Source organism: Sprattus sprattus, assembly GCF_963457725.1.
Source record: "Sprattus sprattus genome assembly, chromosome: 5".
Lineage (NCBI taxonomy): Eukaryota > Metazoa > Chordata > Actinopteri > Clupeiformes > Clupeidae > Sprattus > Sprattus sprattus.
Genome location: NC_137924.1, coordinates 19,632,362 through 19,655,278, shown reverse-complemented (window position 1 = coordinate 19,655,278; position 22,917 = coordinate 19,632,362). Strand labels below are relative to the sequence as shown.

The window sequence follows — 22,917 nt, the reverse complement described above, 5'->3', positions numbered from 1 at the left end:
GCCATCCCGAGACAGACATGTGAGTTTCAGTCCCTTGGCTTAGCCAACTAGACAGTGTTTCAAATAGGATAATTGTGATACTTTCCCACATTGTCACTCACACACCTTGACAAGGTTTTCTGTGCATTTGTGTGAAGTGTTTCAGACTAATGTGAGTTTCCTTTGGTTACAGACCTTCGCGGACTTTGAGGGTTCTGGCTTTCCTGATTTGGAGAGTGTGCGGGTAGGTTGTTACACATATAAGATAAAGCCTTTAGAGCTCCTCATTACTGTTAGCATAGCTGCTGTATAGGACTAAACCCTTATAAACAACCCCAGGCTCATCTGGGTTAAATACAGGCCTCTACCTAAACACATAGAGAATGTAGCGTGTCAACAGCCCCGGTGGAATGTTTATTCTTTTTTTCTAAGCAAAGAAGCACCTCTGCTGTGAAATATTCAAATGTTTATTATTACAAAATCCATGATTTACTTGGTTTCTGAGGGTACGGATCAACATACGTTGAACCTGTCAGCAATTTGATGGTGCACAGCAAACATCATATCCATTTATTGAGTGTTTCATATGTAGCATCTTGTAGCATTTTTTATTGATGTAGCATCCTGTATATGGCATGATTGAAAGTTGCATTATGTGAGCTCTAGACCCAGATCTTGTTTTGTCACTGTGAAAGCATTTCTTATGAAACAGTAAATCACCAAGATCTTTCAAAAATCTGTAGTAAAATTATTCAGGAATTATGTATGGTGTGCATTTTCTCCTCTTTGCAGTTTCTTGTCCAGAACCACATCGATGCCATTCATGTGATTCATTTTACACATTAAGGTACTGATGTGGTCTATTTAACAGGGTTTACCTGGACTGCCTGGACCACCAGGACCACCTGGTCTCCCAGGATCTCCAGGCTATGGAGGGTCTTCTGGATCTGGGTCTTCTGGGTCACCTGGACTCCCTGGTGCATCGGTAGGTTTGCCTGAACAATAGTTTGTAACATGCTGATATTTATTATTGATATACTTTTATTAATTTATTTTATTTACCTTTGTTTAGCTCGTTATTTAGTTACTTTGTCACTATAGCAATAATGCTCCTGTAGCTCTCCTAGAAGAGCAAGGTTCTAGCAATACCAAGATCATAGAGAGCTCAAATACTGATTAAAATGTATATTTCTACTGTATAACTCCTGGGAGGGAAGGCTCTTCTAAATGGGTAAATGTAATGCAAATGTAATTTTTGCTCACGGCCATCATACTCTTTTAACTCTAGGGACCTCCTGGCCCTGCAGGGCAACCTGGCCTACCAGGGCGACCAGGACCCAAGGTGAGAAATATCAGGATTATAGTTGTTTTTCTTGCCTTTGTAACTAGTGTAACACGCTCTGGTTATGTTTCAACTATGAATAAATATGAATTGAAATATAAAAATAATATGCAGGATTTAAAAGGTTCTGACGGTTTTGAAGCCATTTATGTATAAATTAAATGTTGTCTTGGTATTATTTTGAAATCTTGTTTTCTCTTCAGGGCGATGCTGGTGATTTGGGTCTGCCTGGAGCAGTTGGCGAAAAGGTGAGCTCTCATCTGAGTTGGATACACAAACAGGCATCCATGCATATTTGCATACATTATATTTACACACTAGCTGCCACTTGAAAATTGAGGGCTTTTCTGCAAGATGTACAGCAAGGACAATCTATAACAGGCTTAGTCCTGCTTTAGGATTAAAAGTAAATAATACATATGCCTTCTCCTGATAAGCTTTGTGTTTCAGTTGCACCCCCCTATTTGGTGGGATCCTCTTGTAATGGTCTGCTGTACATATTGGCAGTCTAGGGCTTCAAAGCTTTTCTCTCTCCTGTCACCCTCTAGCAAGGCTCCTTCTTTTCCAACTATCTCTACAACCTTCTCTCTTACTATGCATCTTCATCCGCTAATGTTCAAGAGTGGCAGGTACCCCCTCTCAGGCTTTGAAGTGTTGTTCTAATGTGTCCGTGTGATGAAGGCGTATCTTTTGTGTGACATGCGGAAGGCCTTGCAGTGACAGTGTCTGTGGAAGTGTTTGTGTGCATCTTGCCATAATAACTAGCACTAACATGATTTTGACCCTCTCTGCTAGATTTTGATCCATCTGTCAGTATTTTTGGACAATAGTCATCAGAAAAAAAAAACATCTGGACCTCTCTGTCTTTGTTTGTTTGTTTGCTTGCTTGCATTCTCATTTGTTGTGTTTAACACATTTGAATACTGTTTTGGTGTCATAGGTTGACCATCTCTGTTTCACTCCCACGCATTGATTTTAGAGTGATGGGAATGCATGATCCAATGTTTGCCAATGTCAGTCAATGTTTGCGTCTCCTTGCACCGTCTACAGGGCTCCAGGGGGGACGAAGGTACTCCTGGCACTCCAGGACAGGGGGGACTTGCCGGGCTTCCCGGGCCCATGGGACCCGTCGGACAACCAGGACCTCCAGGCCCTCCTGGGCCAGGCTACCGGGTTGGCTTTGTAAGCATCAGTGTCCTCCCTGTATTGTCACTGAACACTATGCTTAGCTCAGACTGCGTCACCATTACGAGGTCAGACAGTTGGTTGTTGGCCCATACTGACTCTTCTCTTTCAACAGGATGACATGGAGGGCTCTGGGGTGAGCAGCTTTGGTGGTGGACCTGGAGTAAGAGGTCCTACTGGAGTACAGGTCAGTGCTTTCCCACATGGCTACACACCTCTTCCTTGGGCTAGTCTGTGGACATCACATGCAAGTCCTCTTACATTGTCGTATTCATTCTGTTTATGTCTCTTTCTCAGGGCCCTCCCGGTATTCCTGGCCTTCCGGTAAGAATAGCTATTTTAACCTAATAGATAATGTGCATATACATTTCACATACATCAATGTGGAATGGCTTGGATGATCGAGTTGCTGAACTGAATTTGGTCTCACGTGTATCACAGGGGAGGCCTGGTTTCCCAGGTCTTACTGGTCAGAAGGGCAATGAGGGGTCACAGGGCAGAGATGGTCGACCAGGATTGGATGGTTTTCCTGGACCACAGGTAGGAGCCCTATTTCCACTGTCTATTTTTGGCATTTTGTTTGTTTTGATTGATTGATTAAATCCCAGTACATTTCCTTATTTCTTCTGCCAATGTGTCTTTACAGGGACCAAAGGGTGACAGCGGAGACAAAGGAGAAAGAGTGAGGAGATTCTCTTATTTTCTTTCCATTGGCTAGAACCTGTTTTAACGCATGACTTGCTTGACTTTCGTCTAGCACAGTAGTCACATCTCAGCCTGGCGTGTCTTTAATGAATTCTCCGCTGGGTTGTTTCCTGCCAGGGAGATGCTGGTAGAGATGGCGCCGGCCTTCCTGGACCACCTGGCCTGCCTGGACCCCCAGGGCAGATCATCTACCAATCTGGAAGTGTATGTTTGTTTTTTCTTTACTACATGCATCTTAACTTTGTTGTAATGCGTACAGATTTACAGTTTAAAACAAATCAATAGGCCTCTGAATTACCAGATTATGGTCTTACCACTGATTTACTCATTTGCCCCCTACAGCATGATGGTGTGGGTATACCAGGACCTGAGGTAAATATCAAGCGGTTTCAAAATCCTGCGGTCTCTTTCCATTCCTAATATGCATGTTTGTCTATTTTGCAGTTCCAAAATTAAGACAAAAGAAAACTGCATGAAAGTGTATTATACCAAACGCTGTTATATAATATCTGTCCTTGAGTATATCAGCACTAGCTTTACTCCCCATTTTAATTACACCACAATACACTAGAGAATGAGTGTGGTATCATGGGATATTGGCACTGGAGTGCTTGGATCCTAGTGTCGCCAATGCTAATATACCACACAAAAGCATGACCTTGACTATGCTATTACGATAAGAGTTATTAATCATTGAGACAATGATGACTCAGAAATCTCTCTGTAAGAAAGTTTGTTTACATTTATTACAAAGAAAGATCCTCTGCTGCTTTGAAATTAATTTCAAAACTGGTTCAAATACACAGAAAATTAACAATTGCATCCATAGGACTAAATCATTGTTGAAAGCTCATTACAGGTTTATTAAGCAATACTCTGACATATTCATAACCTGCATGCATGTCTGAATGCTTTCAGTCTGATTTGATTGTTGCTTGTGTTGTGCCTTTCTCAGGGTAATCCTGGACTGCAGGGTCAAGCAGGATTCCCTGTAAGTTTGACAGTGCCATTCTTTCCTCTAAGCACTCACCTGACCAAGGGGTGGAAATCTTCAAGTTCAGAAAGTGATCACACCTCCATGTTATTCCATTGTCACTTAAGCCATCTGATGGGTCTAGTCGCTCTGTCCGCTGCGCTCCCTGGTGCAGTAGGAGACTCAGACCGCTGGCAATAAGTACAAACATTGGACAGGATTTGTTCTTTCTGAGCTTGGACTATCCAGCCCCACTCACATGCTTGTCTCCGTAACACACTTTTCCTGGAGATTAAACAGATGTTCAAACATGCCGTGTTTGACTCGCTCAACATCCTCCATTTTTATTTCCTTTTGAAAAGGGCCCGATGGGACCTAAAGGTACTCAAGGTGAACCAGGCCTGCCAGGAATTGCAATCAAGGTCAGAAACACGGATAGGAACTTGATGACTGAGCTTAGATTTAAAAAAAAAACTTTTCGTGCTCCTGATCTTGAAATGTGTCTTACATGTCATGCTTTTCACTTCACTTCCCAGGGTGACAAAGGAGATCCTGGAGCGATCATTGGGCCTGATGGCAATGCCATTTACTTTGCTGGCTCAGGCGGACACAAGGTACATTTAATAATACAGATATAACTATATGATATTACTATACTATCATTTTAACAGACTCCATGTTGTTTGGCATCAGTGAAGGGTTTGTTCATAAATGCGTTAAATATTACACTGTGCTTTACCTGACATGACCAATAATCTATATAATTGCTATCTGCAGGGAGACGTGGGACCTCCTGGACCAGTTGGGCCAGCTGTAAGTGTCAATTAAATTCAATTAAATATTATTAAATTCTTCAACTGATCAAGCACTATCTAATAGTGATAGATAATTGACAGAACATAACAGGACTGTGGCCCTCTAATGCTAAATATATTTTTGAACAAAGCTATAATTAGTATGTTCAATTAAACAGAACAGAACCGTTAACTTGTTATCCACAGAATACAGTAAAATACATTTCCCTTATTCCCTTCCTCCTTGTGTAGGGACAATATGGTCCAGAAGGGCCAAAAGGGGAAATTGGTTTCCCTGGCAGACCAGTAAGTATAAGAAAATATACGTTATGTTTAGGCTTGTACTGCATGAAGTCAGGCTAGGCCTTCTGAAAGACATCTTGGTGACATTAGTCACCATACAAAATTCAACGTATACATCCTATCGAATTATACATCCTACGTACATATATCATATATATTTCCTTGCCATCAGGGTCGTCCTGGTGTTAATGGCTACAAAGGAGAAAAAGGGGATCCATCAACAGGATCTGGTTATCCCTACCCTGTAAGTATGATCTACACTCATTGTATAGATAGTGGTTAGCAGTTAGCTATATAGCGTTTTTAAAATCAGCTGGCGAAGTCTGTTCACTATTGACTTCCCAGCTCTGATAGCTATAGTCAGTGCTTAATTTGAGGGGGAGCAAGGGGGAGCGCGCTCCGGAAGCTCTGACGCGCGTTCTGGAAGCTCTGATGTGCGCTCCGCCAGCTGGATCTGGATTTGTGTGTGAAAAATCAAATAATTAAATACATAAATTAAAGTTTGTTTCGTTTTAATATCTGGTTTTAATATCTGTCATGGTGATTTCTCAATTCTCCCATGAAACGAGATACTCAAAATATCTGGGCTAGCCTATTGCGGAAAAGGAGCGTGCACACACTTCCGTTCCATTTGATAGAGTTTGTTGAGCGTCGGTGGTAGAGTGTTCGTGAGGGAAAATGCAAAAGATCCATTTTCAAGGACTTGGTGTATTTTGTTAGCCTGGATACCAGCCCAAACCCCGCCCACAAACATTTTTGTCAGGGAGATTTGGTCTGGCTCTGGGTTAATTGGGAGAGAGTTTCATCGGTAGGATCAAACCGGACCAATCAAATTGGCAGGGCGGGCTTTATACGTTGATGGACAGATACCAACGCTTGAGTTGAATTAACCGGTAGATTCGAACTCCGACCAAGATGGCCGCGTCTCGGGTGCTTAGTGGGGAATATTTTATGTGAATTAAGCTATCTACACGACTTTTTAATGTCTACATTGACTCGGTTAGTTGTGCATGTGCAACACGAATGTTACAGAGTATTGTTTGTCTTAACTAAAGTTCTCTAGACCATTATTGTTATATCATTGCTAACGTGTACACAAAAAACCCATCGAAATAAACTGTAGCTTGTAGCCTTAATGCTAATTAATTAACGTGAGCAGGCATATCTCAACAGACATTGACAGCGCATTCATTTTGAAAGAGGAACAGAGAAACGCGATTAAGGCATTTGTCATTGAAAATATGTTTTTGCCGTCCTTCCTAGGGATCAGGTAAAAGTTTAATCTATCAGATGGTAATAGGCTACTACGTTGCTCTGATTGGTTCTAGGTATCCAATTCAGCGAATAGGCATTTTCTTTCCTGGTTCGTTGAAACACGCCCCATAATCACAGCCCAAAGGTCCGGTATCAGACTCATATTCTGACTAGAATCATGAGTATGACATTGTCAGGCTAGTATTTTGTTGTGTTGAGAATACAATGACTCAATGACGCACCTGCGAGTGCATGACATTATTCCTCAACTGTTAGTAAACAACGGTAAACTTTATAACGTGTGGCTGTGTGTCTCTCCAACATAACATACCGTAAATCCTCCAATTGTGGCCGGGGCTTGTATTTACTTAGGCTGCACAGCGCACCGGCCTTTATTTGGGGCAGGCCTTTATTTCTTACTTATCTTCTGTTATAGAATTGTATTATTTAAATAATGGGCATAATTGCCGTAGGCTAATATAATTAATTGCATATGCATATGCAAGAGCTGGTTTGATATCCAGCCTAACTTTCTTTCTACATCCACCTGCTAGTCGTAGCCTATTGCATTCGTCTCGGGTCAATGTCAAATTTCTTTGCTGCTTTTTCCCCCGAATGTTCTTCAGCAATCAGCATACACCATCTCTTTGAATTTAATATCAAAGTTACGTAAGTCTACTACTGCTTTATTATCCCTTCTGGAAAAGGTAACCTAGCCAACTAAAACGTTACAGCTATACGATACGTGCATTTAGGCTAAACCATAACAAATTGCCAGACGCGCCTTCATGAACAAGATAGGCTACTTTATTTTACCCCCGGCTTGTATTCGGGGCCCAGCCTTTATTTGTCCGTATGGACCACGACCCCGGCTACTATCTGGAGCCCGGCTTCTAATTGAATCCCGGCCTTTATTGGAGGATTTACGGTATGTTTACTATTTTTTCTGGGTACATCCCCATTCACGAGGCTTTAGTAGGCTAATTTCTTGCGATGTTGACTAAATAAGCCTACAGCATTGAACATGGGATTTTGTGTGGGTTGTTCGAAAGCGCCCACCAGAGCCCCCCCCCCCTCCCCGCCGCTTTTTTTCGACTCGTCCTCAGCGCTCCGGGAGCTCCCACTTGACAAATTAAGCACTGGCTATAGTGGAATTTGAAAATGTACCACAATTTACAATTTACCACAAATTACCACAATTTGAAAATGTACCACAATTTACCACATCCTTGTTTATGGATCAAACTTTGAGTCAGCAGCCAACCAACAGGTAAATGGGTTTGTGTATTTCCAGGGTCCCCCAGGACCTCCCGGGCCACCTGGTCCACCAGGTCCTGCTCAGGCTTTGGACAGGTTTAATGTAAGTATGTTAAAAAACAGCATTGCAGAAGCTAACAACATCACTTGATGTTCAAAGTGGCATAACAGTGATATATATATAAATTATAAACGCCATGTGAAAATATAATTCTTATGGTATTATACTTTTCTATGTAATTTCAACTATTAAAAAACTTCATTCTTCATTTCAGAGATATGATGATTCATCAAGGAACTACCCTGGTGAGAAGTTTGAATAGCTATTAATAGTTTTGACATGAGGGGCATGATCAGTATTTTGTCTACGCTAAAAACCCATAATGCTAACATTCCATGTTTAAACTGTGAACAACATTTACATTCTCTTTTTCTGTTTCAGCTGCAAAGGGAGACAAAGGAGACCGTGGGGATGCCGGAATTCCAGGAACCCCAGGTACAGCACTCAGTTTACACTTGTGTTCTTCTCACACACACCGTGATTTGCTACTGTAGACGTTTGAAAATGAGATAACTATATATCCGATGCAATCACATATATTATAAGCAGGCTGCTATAGCATACTCCAGTGTTTTTAGTTTGACTAACCATGCTATTCTATTCTATTCTATTCTACTTCAACCAGCTTTCTATGCATGTGTGTTCCAATCTCCTTCTCTAACTAATATGTGTCCACCATTCACAAACGTGTATACAAATTTGCTATCTGGTGATGTCCCTTGAACTTGTCTGAATGAAGAATGTATTCCTCTTACATAGGTGTTCATGTACATGACATGTGGTGGAATATGTTTTGTAAATTGTCTTTTTTTGCTTGCAGGCACTGCCTATGACATCGACTATCATTCAGTAATAGCGGTGAGCAAAACTGTTTTCATTCATTTGAAATGTGTGGTTGTTATTTCATCTTGTAGTCTTGAGGTAAATGAGGAGCTAACATTGAGATGTTTTTCCCGATAGAAATTGAAAGGAGAGCAAGGCGATACCGGCCTGAGGGGAGAGAAAGGAGAACCAGGAGGAGGATACTATGATCCACGCTACGGAGGGGGCCAGGGGCATCCGGGGCCCCCTGGAAATCCAGGACTTCCAGTAAGAGCCACTAAATCTGATCCACTAGATCTGACTTGGTGAAACATACCGAAGATATAGCTACACCCTTGAACAAGTAGACAAGACTTTGTACATGACATTTAGTGGCCCTCAAAATGTGGACTTGTTGAGCATCAGTCATGTCCTTATATACAGGCGCGGAAAAAATTAAGAGACCACTTCAAAATTATCAGTTTCTCTGGTTTTACTATTTATTGGTATGTGTTAAAGTAAAATGTACATTTTAGTTTTATTCTATAACCTACTGGCAACATTCCTACCAAATTTCAAATAAAAATATTGTCATTTAGATCATTTATTTGCAGTAAAATGACAATTGGTCAAAATAGCAAAAAAGATGCAGTGTCTTCAGATCTCGAATAATGCAAAGAAAACAAGCTCATATTAATTTTTAAACTACACAATACTAATGCTTTAACTTAGGAAGAGTTCAGAAATCAATATTTGGTGGAATAACCTTGATTTAAAATCACAACTTTCATGTGTCTTGGCATGCTCTCCACCAGTCTTTCACATTGCCGTCGGGTGACTTTATGCTACTCCCGGCGCAAGAATTCAAGCAGCTCGGCTTCTTTTCATGGCTTGTGACCATCCATCTTCCTCTTGATCACATTTCAGAGTTTTTTTAATGGGATTCAGGTCTCGACATTGGGCTGGCAATGACAGGGTCCTGATCTGGTGGTACTCCATCCACACCTTTACTGGCCTGGCTGTGTGGCATGGAGCATTACCCTGCTGGAAAAAACACTTCTCAGAGTTGGGGAACATTGTCAGAGCAAAAGGAAGCAAGTTTTTCTTCCAGGACAACGTTGTACTTTGCCTGGCTGAGGTTTGTAAAAGACCATAAGGATTGAACCAAAGCTGACTGGAGGTCCCTAAGTTCGTCTTCTCTGATGAGTCCAATTTCACAGTAGGTGCAAGACTCTGTGGCTTGTAGGCCTCTCCAGGTCTCAGTCTAACCATCAGACGACCATGTGTTGGGCAAAGCTGAAAATTGGACTCATCAGAGAAGACGAACTTAGGGACATTGTTTTGAAAAATCAAGCGACTAAGTTTAAGGTTCTCAGCCTTAACATTCAGAGCATCAACGCTAAGTTTGACCAGTTGAATTCCTATCTCCTTGGACTACTAAATGACAACGTATATTTTGATGCAATATGTCTACAGGAAACCTGGCTGGACAATGATGCCTTAACCTCAGTATTTCAGATCCCAAATTATTCATTAATACATCAAGGACAAATGTGTTCCAAACATGGAGGCTTGATAATATACCTGCGTGAACATTTTTGTTACACCCCACTATGTATACAATCTTCCTCCAGGTTCTCAGAATCTCAATTTATTGAAATCTCAGGTGGTACACTTGAAAAAAACCTTGTCCTGGGAAATATTTACCGCCCCCCCAAACTTAACAACAGCAATGAATCCATCTCTGCATTCCTGGAAGAATTCAGGCCCATGGTGGAAAAACTAGGGCGTTTCAAGCATAATGTAGTCTTCTGTGGAGATTTTAACATTGACCTGCTCAAAGTCAAAGAGAGAGACTCTTATGCCGAATATTTGGATATGTTGACAAGTCATGGTTTTTACCCCAAAATCAATCTGCCTACCAGATTCTCCAACCTGAACTGTACTCTAATTGATCAATTTTTCTGCAGATATTCATCAGAGACAATGAAATCTCTATCAGGAATTATCGTCAGCAGAATTTCTGACCATCTTCCATACTTTACGTGTATTAATGTCATCAAGAAGAAGTCTCTGCCTCCAAAATATGTTAATGTGAGAACTAATAGTGAAAAGGGTCTGACAGACTTTATCAACCACATTGAGGCAAGTAATATTATGGCCGAGTTGAACCAAGACTCTACATCTGATCCCAATGACAATTACAATAAGATGCATCAAACCATTGTCAAATGTTATGAGCGTAGTTACCCAGTTACTGTAGCTCGCTTTAATAAGCATAAGCACAAGAAGTCAAGGTGGATTACGAAGGGTATCTTACACTCGATAGCCTACAGGGACAAATTGTACAGAAAAGTGAAACAGGCTCCTTCTGGTAGTATAGAACACTCCAGGTTATCAACAAACCTCCATACATACAACTCCATTCTTTCTAAATGCATCAGAAATGCTAAGAAAAGTTATTATATGACTCTATTTGAATCATATAAAAATGATGCACAAAAAACTTGGAGTGCTATTAAAGAATTCTATAACAAGGGTATGAAAACGCCCACGCCCACAACATTTTTAGTAAATAATCAATCCATCAATGACACCCCAGTTATTGCCGCAAAATTCAACCAATTCTTCGCTAATATAGGACCTGAACTGGCTCAAACAATACCAGCCGATCCCTCCGGGGTAAATTACAAAGATTTCCTGAGCACTCAAAGCAACACTTCCTTCAAGTTCACTCCAATCTCTAATAGCTATATTTACAATATTATTAAAGGCTTAAAACCAAAGTCAAGTTCTGGCCATGACTCATTATCAACCAAACTTCTTCAGGCTGTAAATCATTTGGTTGCAGCCCCAATTGCTCTCATAATAAATCAATCTTTAAACAGCGGCGCTGTACCGGAAAAACTAAAAATTGCTAAAGTTATACCACTATATAAAAAAGGAGACAGTAAGCTATTTGATAATTACAGACCTATCTCTCTCCTCCCTGCAATATCAAAAGTATTGGAAAAAACAGTTTTCAACCATTTATACACCTACTTAGAAAATCATAGTCTCCTGTATAAAAGTCAGTACGGCTTTCGACGAATGCATTCGACAGAGACCGCATCCCTTGAAATGGTTGATATTATTGCCAATAATCTAGACCAGGGAAAAATCCCAATCTCAGTATTTATGGACTTGTCGAAGGCGTTTGACACGCTTAATCACGACATTCTGTTAAATAAGCTATTCCATTATGGCATCCGGGACAGCGCTCTAAACTGGTTTAAAGACTATCTCACAAACCGTCTACAATATGTAGAGTTCAATGGAGCAAAATCCCCAGTCCTACCACTCAGCACAGGAGTTCCACAAGGCTCTATACTGGGGCCGCTTTTGTTTCTGCTTTATATGAATGATATTCACGAAGTGAGCCAAACTTTCCGCGCCATACTATATGCTGACGACACCACATTGGTTAGCCCCATATGCTCTTTTCAACTAGACAATAACCAGCTCAATACACACGCCCTGTCTGAAACCATTAACAATGAGCTTAAGAAGGTTGCCACATGGCTCAATATAAACAGACTCTCACTGAATGTCCAAAAAACCAAGTTTATGCTCTTCCATTTCAGACAGAAAGATATCTCAAATATAACCCTCGACCTAAAGATCAATGGTGAACCCTTGGAACAGGTAGAAAGTTTCAATTTTCTGGGATTAACTCTGCACGAGACACTAAGCTGGAAACATCACACCGACAAAACTGCTAACAAAATTTCTCGTACACTCGGCCTAATGAACCGTATGAAAAATGTTTTACCAGGTTCCACTTTAATAACTATGTACAATGCTCTAATAGTTCCGCATCTGCATTTCGGTGTACTATTATGGGGTCTCAATCCGGCACGTCTGGTACATCTACAGAAACGAGCTATGAGGATCATCACCAAAAGCAAATATAATGAGCATACTGAGCCAATTTTCATACGGTTAAATCAATTAAAATTAGATGATATCTACATAATACAGTGCCTGAAATTCTACCACAAGTTCTTAAACAATAACCTCCCTGCTTATTTCCTGAACATGTTCATTCAAAATGCATCCTGTCATAACTATAACACAAGGCACCATCTTAGACTTTACACCCCTTTTTGCAGGACTGCTGCCTACAAACATTGTATCAGACATCATATTCCATATTTACTGACACACTTAGACACATGCATGACAGACAAACTCACTACACATAGCCTTGAAGGATTAACCCGGTATTCAAAAGCCCACCTCATTTCCAAATATTCTGCCAGCTGTACAACAGAACATTGCTATGTTTGCAACTAAGCTATTTTTATTTGTAATATTATTAATTTATTTTAATAGCAATTAACTACTCTGGGTGGATCCTTTGATAGCGGCACAATATGTAGCCTTATAGGATTCTCCCGACAGCATCATATACTTTTCTATACACTGTTCTAATTTCTTTGTTTATTTTATGTATCTAATTTATTGTATGTTATTCCATCCATAAAATTGTACTTATATTGTTGCTGTCAAATAAACAGTTCTGAGTTCCTGTGGCGTAGCCATCTTTCCCTCACTCATAAGTCGCTAGGCAACAGCGCACGCACGAGAGAGAGTCACATGATACTCGGTTTCCTGCGAAAACTCATTTTAGTTTATCATTTTATTCCTAAATTTGTCTTTGTTCAAAAACAGAATAAAGGCTAAATGTAGCACTTAAATTTGGTTACTTCTATGCATATATTAAATGCTTTGCCATTTATTCAACATGGTCTACATCATGGTAGGCTATTCAAATGAAACCCCTCAAAATCAAGAGGGCCTCGCGACCCCCCGTGGATCTTTGGCGACCCATAGGTTGGGTCGCGACCCATAGGTTGGGAACCACTGATCTAAATGACAATATTTTTATTTGAAATTTGGTAGGAATGTTGCCAGTAGGTTATAGAATAAAACTAAAATGTACATTTTACTTTAACACATACCAATAAATAGTAAAACCAGAGAAACTGATAATTTTGAAGTGGTCTCTTAATTTTTTCCGCGGCTGTATATATATATATATCTGTGGAAAATGAACAGATAAGTTGCCACACAATGCAAGTCAAGTTACGGTAAAGTGAACACCATTGTTCCATGCACTCAGAAGGGCAGAATAATGATTCTGTAGCTTTACGGCAGCACTGTTTCTGTTTCCACTGTCTGTGTTTTATGATTGCCCTGTGAACAATGACGTAAGCAACTGTCCTGTTATCTAGGGTCCGAAGGGAGACTCCATCAGAGGACCTCCTGGACCCGAGGGTCCACCCGGTACCCCAGGAGTTGGTTATGATGGTCGCCCAGGCAACGAAGGCCCCCCCGGGCCTCCCGGTCCCCCAGGATCACCTTCTCATCCCGGAGCTTACCGACCCAGTGAGTCCTCTACTTACTTACCTGTCTCCAGCAAACTGAGAGACTACAGCATTACTGGTTGTGAACTATTATAAGCAGGGGCGGACTGGCCATCGGGAATACCGGGGAAATCCCCGGTGGGCCGATGGCCCAAAACACCAGCCCATTATCATCATCAATCGGCCCACCGCCATCAGGCCCACTCGCAGCGCATATCAGTACTATATATTTTTTAGCTCCAGAAGACAACATTAATCTAGTTTTCTCTAAGAAATCCAAATGATTAGAAGCACTGACTGAGTTTTATACTCCTACTTGCAATCTGTCTTCACACCTATGGTGACCTATTTTTTTTTTTTTTTTACGTTACATCTTAAATGTGTTTTAAGAAAATATCTCTACGTTATTAATGAACACCTGAAAATTGGTTCTTACACAGCCGAAGGGTTCTCAGGTGTGCCGATTGAGGTAGAGGATTCTGGGATTCTTACATTTGGATTTGCATACATACACGCAACACGCCCAGCCAGGGCACGCAACCGTATTGACGTGTGCAGTCAGCCCTAGCCCTTAACACGGATGAGGCACAGCTTGCTGCTGCCTCTGTCAATCTCTTCCGTCAGTCTGATTTAGTTTTAGGTGTTATAAAATGTCAATTACTCTAGCCTACATTTTATTTGGAAAACCACTGACTGGTGACAGTGATAAGGTAAGATGTGGCGTTGACCTTGTCAAATGTTAGCTTGCTATTCACAGATGAGGTAACGTTCCCTACAGCAAGCCTAGCTAACGGTATGTCTTAAATTGAGACCGTTATGATCTGGTAAAATAAGCAAGCTGTTGTCAACATCGAGATTATCTATTTTAACATGTTAGCCGTAGTCACTTGCTTACAATCGATGAGCAAGCTATCCATGGTGGTAGTTGTAAATAGGGCAATCTTATAATTTCTAATACTGTAACTTGTGTCAAATAAGTTAACCAGCTAGTTTGTTATGCTAAAATCACTGTGTTACACCTACACTTACATTATAAACAATGTTAATATGTTATCTAGATTGTTAATATGTTATCTAAAGGTGTTGAATTGGCCAAGTAAAGCTTGCGTTTCACTACACTTACATTATAAACAATGTTAATATGTTATCTAGATAGATGATTCTGGAATAAAACATGGATAAATGGATACAAAATAAATTAAGGGACATTTATAATAGACAAAAAATTGCGATTAAATATTGTCATAGTTTGACAGCACTAATTTCAAGTATATTTATCTAATACGCTTTGAGTGTACTAACCAATAGGCTTTGTAGTTATACGTATAACCATCTGATCTGATAACCATCTGATCTGATCTGATACTATTCATCTTGCAAACTATACCTACCTTGGAGTGTTACAATAGCCAGTATAATTTTATTCCATGTGTCCATCCAGGCAAATTGGTGGATCCAAATGTTATTAAAAAACAAGCATATATGATGTAATTTCTTTGTAATCAACCAAAATAATGTTAAGGCCCAATCCCGTTTCTAATCTCCACCCCTACCCTTACCCCTACCCCTTTGCCCTCGCTTTTTCAAACGGAGCCATAACGTAGGGGTAGCCTTCCCCTCACCCCTACCCCTCTGTCCTAACGTGAATTGGGATAGCACTACCCCTCCACGTGAACGCGCAAAACGGAGGGGAAGGGGAAAGACGAAGGGGTAGGGGGTGAAATGGGATTCAGCCTAAGTGTATGGGTATTTTTCCCAGTAGGCCACTGACCGATACGTGCGATCCATTGAGTGGGCAATGCACTGTGTACTTAGTGGGCCGCGCGCCGTGTATTGAGTGGGCCGGTCTGACAGTAACTCCCGGGCCACTTTTTCCCCCCAGTCCGCCCCTGATTATAAGTAGACCATGTGCTCAGAGAAACATGCATATGCTGCCCTTGTAGATCTGTATGAGTACTCATATTTTATTTCCTGTGTTGCAGCCATTAGCATACCTGGACCTCCTGGTCCTTCCGGGCCACCTGGGCACCCTGGACAATCATCTGCTGTGAGTAATCATATTACCATACATTACCATCAAAATTACCACACCATACATTACCATCAAATAACCACACCATACATTATCATTATATTACCACACCATACATTATCATCATATTACCACACCATACATTATCATCATATTACCACACCATACATTATCATCATATTACCAGACCATACATTATGTAAGGGATAACGGCCGACGAGCTGTGCAGTTCTACGAAGTTAATGGACGCTGCGGGGCAAAGAACACCACGACGCGGAGCGGAGTGTTGTTCCGCGAAGTCCATTAACTTCGTAGAACTGCACAGCTCGGAGGCCGTTATCCCGCTTATCTCCCGTTTACAACATCCAAAAATGTTTTTATTATTATTGTTATTATTATTTAGAATTTACGTTATCTTTAGGACATTTAATATGCAAAATAACCTGATGAATTCTTGATTTGAAGCCTAGTGCTCTCGTTAGAGAAAGTAGTGAGAAAGTAGTGCGTGGAACTGGACCTTTAGTTTTCCCGGGCGTTGCTGCAAAGTGACACTCATGAGCTCACCTCTGTAAAGTAAACGGACACACGGACACAGGTATTGTTCATAAGGTTTTACTATTTACAGTTGAACTCCACGTTTCCGTTGATGGTGAAGTTGGACAGAGCAACAGGGAAATCAAGTTTAGTAATTTTGGTCGAAGGCTCACAATCGAGCCGGCTAGTTAGCCGTGTGAGCTACCATCTGTTTCAATGGTTTTTTTTTCTAAGCGCTAGCAGCCGCCTACAAATAATATTCGAGACTTTCAGTTAAGAATTACAATACTCTGCAACATTCGTGTAGAACATAAACAACTAACCGAGTCAATTTAGACATATAAAAAGTCGTGTAGATAGCTTAATTGACATAAAACATTGCCCACTAACTTCTCCCAACACGCCGCCATCTTGGTTCAAATTATCCTAGCTGTCAAAAAATAAACGTTACGTTGGTTGTCAATGGTAACCATTCAAGAGCATTGATATGGAACGGCGATTTAACTTTTCTACTGGGACTACGTCCAAGGTGTGCGGTTCCACGAACTTAATGTACACCCCATTAGCCAATCAGAAAACAGTATTTCGTTCCAGAGGGAGATAACATTATATAACCACACCATACATTATCATCATATTACCACACCATACATTATCATCATATTACCACATCATATATTATCATCATATTACCATACCATACATTACCATCATATAACCATACCATACATTACCATCATATTTCCATACCATACATTACCATCATATTACCATACATACCATCATATTACCAGTTCACTTTGGGTGCTTTGGACTTTTTGAACCTGGGACCTTGGCCATGAGAAGCAGGCATGCAATTGATGAGTCTAAAACCTTTAGATATCTTTTGATCAGTATTTCAGTATGAGGTGTCAGGGAGGGTTTCTGCTGCACCCTACAACACTAACCCGTTTGCTTCCTTTACAATTTCACCTCATTTTACTTTCTAGTTGCATTTTCAGGGCCTAGTTACCTAAGCAGCAAATCTTCCTAAGAAATGCTTTAAAAAATAATAAGCTACATCACAACAGAGCAAAGATTAGGATTTACAAGCATGTAAGCAGAATTTGTAAATTCTGTAAATCACATTAACCAGTTAGTATGATGCTGTGCCCCTGTTCCTTAATTTGCTAGCATGGTCCTCTAAGTGGACAGTTCTTCATAATGAATGCTTCTCTTCAGGTCACCGTTCAGAGGTCATATGAGGTGATTGCCACTGCAAGGACATATCCAGAGGGCACCTTGATCTTTGAAGTAGAAAAAAGCGCTCTCTACATCAGAGTCCGAGAAGGCATCCGTCAAGTTGTGGTAAAGTTTCTGACTTTAATGGCACATTTATGAGCGTACATACATGGTTAATCAGTGTGTACACACCTGAGCATTATTAATGGTGTTTCATTTTTTTCAGCTTGGAGATTATCTGCCTTTCTTCAGTGGTCTGGTGAGTTTTAGTGTCTCTACAAAATGATCAAAGTCAGATCTATAGAGAAAGTAAAATCAGTTTCATAGTCATGTTAAATATCCGCAAATTTATAGACACCCTTATTCAACTGGCTCAGTTTAATTTTCGTACTGCAGGACTACAATTTTGGACATTGTTTTTGTTGACCATCCTGTTCTCTTCAGAGAATGGAAAGACATCTAAAATCATCTGTGTATATGATCATTCTAAATCAACTCATGAGGCATGTGGCCTGAACGGCAATGTTTGACAGACATTTTTGATTTGTGAAACCTCATTTTTGGACGAAGGCCAGTTCTTGAAATAACATTACAAAGTTTGAGAATATTGCCAAAATGTTGGAAGTCACGAAGACCTTTTTCCAAGTCTTGATTATCCCTCTTGCCCCACCTTCAGGACAATGAGGTAGCTGCTGCCCAGCCTCCCCCAGTCATCCACTACCCGACAGACCACGGAGCCGGTAGCGCCACCCGACCCATTGAGCCACCACCCCACCAGCCACCACCCCAGCAGCCACCGCCCCAGCAGCCCGCTGACGTCGCCCCCCGCGAGCCAGAGACGCGCCCCGACACCCGCTACCCACCTCACTCCGATCCCAGATACCCCTCGAATCCTGACCACAGATACCCCTCACAGGCGCACCCAAGATACCCTCCCCACACCGACCCCAGGCAACCCACCCACCCTGTTACCCCTGTGCGTAGGCCCGCTCCAGATCCCCAGCCCGCCAGACCTGTGGACACTTCAGGCCCAGGGGTAAGACTTAAAAACCACCCTGACTTTTCATAGAGTTCCCTGTCATACCCTGTTGCCTGGAAGTGCAATTAATAGACATTACCAAGCTGATCAGCAGAATTTCCCAGTCAAGAATGCAGTTGAAACTGTTTTTCTTGTATGCTGTTTTGTGTAAAACTGCTGCCTTCTTCAATGGAGCATAGTAATACAATGTAATGCAATACTGCACTATTGCCTTCACTGTGCTTTCACTAGTTGTTCCTAGTAGTTGTCACATTAGAGGTTGCCATGTTGTGTAGCAGAAGGAGTATGCCATGCCTCTCTGATCTTCCCCTCGTCCCTCGTTACAGCTGCATCTGATAGCCCTGAACGCACCCCAAGTGGGCAACATGCGTGGCATCCGCGGGGCAGACTTCTTGTGCTTCCAACAAGCCCGTGCCGTGAGCTTGACGGGCACTTACAGGGCCTTCCTGTCCTCCAAACTACAGGACCTCTACAGCATCGTGCGCAAGTCCGACAGGGAGAACCTGCCCATCAAGAACATCAAGGTACATGAGCTAGTCTTTTGGTACGAGAGTTGATCCAGTTCACAAGCCCCTTTTTGAAAACTATGAAAGTAGACATGTTATTGAAATAACACAAGCGTAAGTACATTTGTCTGAAAAATCGTGGTCAACAAGGACATTACATGCAGAACCTTTTTTGTGGTGTATTATGTTTTCAGTTCATATTGCCTGTTTAAATGACCAAAGCCTGTTTGCCTGTTTAAATTAACACAGACCAGTAGCCTTGTTTCTGTACACATTGATATAATGTTTAGTTTAAAATATGACTTGATGCAGGCTGGGTTTCTTCTGTAGCAGTTAAAGATTGATTAGAGGACAGGGTATGGGAACTGCCTACAAAGCCTTTTGGTAACCAGTTCCTGGTTTGTTCAACCTGTTCTTGTTCCACCGTGTGCTGCAGGGCCAAGTGCTGTTCAACAGCTGGGAGTCTCTCTTCTCCGAGGCTGAGGGCAGGATGAAGGACAACGCTCCCATCTACTCCTTTGATGGCCGAGACATCCTCAGGGACAGTGCATGGTGAGTGGCACAGGTGGAGGCTTAGACGGATGACCTTTAGGGCTAACGACCCTGAGAAATGTGCCCTGTCAGCTTTGATGAATGTTGACCAGAGTGTAAATCGTTTTAATAATGTCTGATTGATGCAGCTGCACATGAGGGTCTTAAATGTGGCCCATGTACTTTCCTAGTGATGTGGCTGTCTGATCTCATGCTGTTGGCATTGCACGCATTCACATGTTTGCTTTGTGACGTGCTAAAGAAGCCTGGGTAGAATTTAACAATAAATGCTGCACAAGCAAATTACAAGTTAGAGCTCAGATTATAAAAATGAGTGGCAAATGGAGGACAAAAACATCAGACTAGTCAGAAATCAGGCTTGGCACAAATAGTTACAGTAGCACTTCTTTCACTTCTCACATTCCATTACATAGGATATTGCGTGCCTACAAACGATTAGTAACTCGGTAACAAACCTTAACTCTTGACTAAGCCTCTCAACACTCAACTACGAATGAACTAGGCCTGACCCTGGCTCAGATTCAAAATTGAAGTCTATTTTTATTCCTCGCTATCAACAGTGCCAAATGATGGTTGATTGTTAATTAAGGCATATCAAAATGTAATTGGAGAATACCCTGTGATTACTTACTGTTTTATCGCGCCGATCAAAGATTGCTCATTTGATTGATCATGTCTCTTTAGGCCAGAGAAGATGGTCTGGCATGGTTCCAGCCCGCGGGGTCAGCGGCAGACAGACAACTACTGTGAGACGTGGAGGACAGGTGACCGGGCGGTGACAGGCCTGGCCTCCTCCCTGCAGTCCGGCCAGCTCCTTCAGCAGACACCCAGCAGCTGCACCGGCTCCTACATAGTGCTGTGCATCGAGAACAGCTACATCTCACATTCCAAAAAGTAAACAACAACGACAAACAAAAAAACGAGCCCTCCAGTTCTTTTTTTCCCCTTTTTTAGCGTCCAGGAAAACCTGAAAACCAGAACAATGCCCAGCCAGGCCCCATGTCATCTTAACACACCTCTGCCCTTCCATGTCTAAAAAACCACCATAGAGCTACAGCACAACATGCAGGTAAATAGATGGAACTGGGTCTTTCAGGCAGAGAGGAGCGCTACTGTTCTTCTTTCGCCCCTCCACAATGCCAAAGAGATGAATCTGACAGAGAGGTGTTTGCCCTTAGAGAGGGTGCTGGCACATACTTCTACTGTGGGGCTGAGCCGGAGAAGAGATGCTACAGCTATTTGTGGCAGTGTTTTGAAATTGTAACCATGATACATTTTTTTGTATATTAAATGTATTGTTTGTGTTGTTTGTTTTTATTTTTGTTGTTATCGATGTTACGTTTGAAAATGTCTTAATTTGATGTAATTGGTATATTTGACCAATTTTAACAAACATATTTTTGTGTAACTTTTTCCACTTTTTTATATTATTTCAATTTTCCATTCTGAATTGTGGGATGTTGAGGGGCAGAAAAGCTTAAAAAAAAAACACTAAGAATAAAAGAAAATATTAGATATTTATTTTGAAATGAAGTCTTTAGAGATAACGGATAATTCAATTTGAGAATGAATAAACAAATAAAAAAAACACTATTTTTCTGTTAGCGAGCACTTTTTCAGAATCTATCATTTCCACAGGAGAGAATGGGTCAAACGATTAGTACAGTATATACAAGTAAATCATGATCATTTTTGTCTACAGGTTCCTGATGAGAAAAATTGTGTGAACTTAATTCCATGTAGTCCCCTAAAATGAATTTTTGTTTTTCATGAAAAATCTGAAAAATTGCTGATATTGTACATGTGCTATCACAACATGATTTTTTTACATTGCAGGTGGAGCTCAATGCCATTTGTTACGTTTTATGTTTCAAACAGTATGCTCTGGCTCAAGCCAGGACAATTCACTTTAATTCAGCATGGTGCTCCAATGACGTTTTAAGATCTTTCCCAGATGAAATGTCGATATTGAAATTGTGTAGGGGAAGGCAATCTACCGTTTATCCAAACAGCAAGCATTTCCAGTATCAATTCTCTGACCACTAACTTACTGTACAGTGTGTTTTGGCAACGGTGGTCTAATGCTGAATTCGGTGCTACTTTGTTGAAAGGACTGCTGCCGTTCGGAAGGAGGGGTGCAGTTAAAGCTGAGGTGTATTTTGTGAAGACACTTTATAATAGCACCATGCTGAATTTCCATACTAGCTCAGTGGTAGTGCTACGGATGTATCTAGCATGGACTAGTGTGACCCTGTGGAACGACACTCATTCTTTTGTAACCAGTATGTGCTGTAACAATTCTTTGAGGCACTGAATAAATTAATTTTGTCATTCACGACTACTGCTTCTTCTTAAGTACTGCACATTTCCAAAGCCAGTGGTGAGAATGGCAGTCAGAAACAGACATTTCGCCTAGGCGGGTTATTCGTTGCCGGGCAATAAATCACACTTACCCTGTGGATTTTGGAGATAGACATATTCATAGTACGTCGTCTATGCTCTTTTGGAAAGGAGTGAAAGTAACCTACTAAGAAAACCTGAGTTTGTTTCAAAAACTTCTATTTCCATAGAGAATAGAGCTGATCTGTTATGCTCCCACAAGCCACACCTCAGCAAGTACCAGAATGTCTGCTGAAGCATTTGTCTGCTGAAGCAAATATTTTTCGTTTCAATACGAAGCTCTGAAGTTGCAAATGTGTTCCATTAAACACATTTTGATTATGGAAGTGAATTAAATCACATTAATTTCACTTAATTTTGGACATTTTACATTCTAGTCGAAGAAAAATTCCCCACAATGTAGGCCTAGGTTGGATGAGCTATATTGATATCAATAACATTGGGCCTCATTCTCGAACATTTTCTCAAGTTTCTTCTGAGATGTTTCTTACAGGCTTCGGACAAACAATGTAAGAAGACCTCCTCCAAATTCATGAACGCTTGAAAATGGGTTCATAAGCAGCAGAAGTCT

The 22,917-nt window shown here is 41.1% G+C and overlaps 1 protein-coding gene across 1 annotated transcript in view; it reads left to right on the top strand.

Annotated features, from left to right (window-relative positions):
* col18a1a (collagen type XVIII alpha 1 chain a) overlaps positions 1 to 21,474 on the top strand; it is a gene marked incomplete at its 5' end in the record, with an annotated part of 41,555 nt that extends 20,081 nt beyond the window's left edge. Inside the window, 31 exons of the mRNA XM_080839349.1 lie at positions 1 to 19; positions 173 to 223; positions 851 to 964; positions 1,268 to 1,321; positions 1,525 to 1,569; positions 2,372 to 2,503; positions 2,622 to 2,693; positions 2,804 to 2,830; positions 2,948 to 3,046; positions 3,153 to 3,188; positions 3,329 to 3,415; positions 3,554 to 3,583; positions 4,167 to 4,202; positions 4,547 to 4,606; positions 4,721 to 4,798; positions 4,962 to 4,997; positions 5,231 to 5,284; positions 5,454 to 5,525; positions 7,830 to 7,895; positions 8,068 to 8,098; positions 8,235 to 8,288; positions 8,674 to 8,711; positions 8,814 to 8,942; positions 13,931 to 14,084; positions 16,045 to 16,109; positions 17,850 to 17,975; positions 18,076 to 18,108; positions 18,526 to 18,885; positions 19,215 to 19,412; positions 19,831 to 19,946; positions 20,631 to 21,474. The exon at positions 1 to 19 is cut by the window's left edge and continues 68 nt beyond it. Coding sequence (XP_080695475.1) covers positions 1 to 19; positions 173 to 223; positions 851 to 964; positions 1,268 to 1,321; positions 1,525 to 1,569; positions 2,372 to 2,503; positions 2,622 to 2,693; positions 2,804 to 2,830; positions 2,948 to 3,046; positions 3,153 to 3,188; positions 3,329 to 3,415; positions 3,554 to 3,583; positions 4,167 to 4,202; positions 4,547 to 4,606; positions 4,721 to 4,798; positions 4,962 to 4,997; positions 5,231 to 5,284; positions 5,454 to 5,525; positions 7,830 to 7,895; positions 8,068 to 8,098; positions 8,235 to 8,288; positions 8,674 to 8,711; positions 8,814 to 8,942; positions 13,931 to 14,084; positions 16,045 to 16,109; positions 17,850 to 17,975; positions 18,076 to 18,108; positions 18,526 to 18,885; positions 19,215 to 19,412; positions 19,831 to 19,946; positions 20,631 to 20,844 — 2,686 coding nt within the window. The 3' untranslated portion in view covers positions 20,845 to 21,474. The remainder of the gene's footprint in view (positions 20 to 172; positions 224 to 850; positions 965 to 1,267; positions 1,322 to 1,524; positions 1,570 to 2,371; positions 2,504 to 2,621; positions 2,694 to 2,803; positions 2,831 to 2,947; positions 3,047 to 3,152; positions 3,189 to 3,328; positions 3,416 to 3,553; positions 3,584 to 4,166; positions 4,203 to 4,546; positions 4,607 to 4,720; positions 4,799 to 4,961; positions 4,998 to 5,230; positions 5,285 to 5,453; positions 5,526 to 7,829; positions 7,896 to 8,067; positions 8,099 to 8,234; positions 8,289 to 8,673; positions 8,712 to 8,813; positions 8,943 to 13,930; positions 14,085 to 16,044; positions 16,110 to 17,849; positions 17,976 to 18,075; positions 18,109 to 18,525; positions 18,886 to 19,214; positions 19,413 to 19,830; positions 19,947 to 20,630) is intronic.
* Positions 21,475 to 22,917: the final 1,443 nt, after the last annotated feature.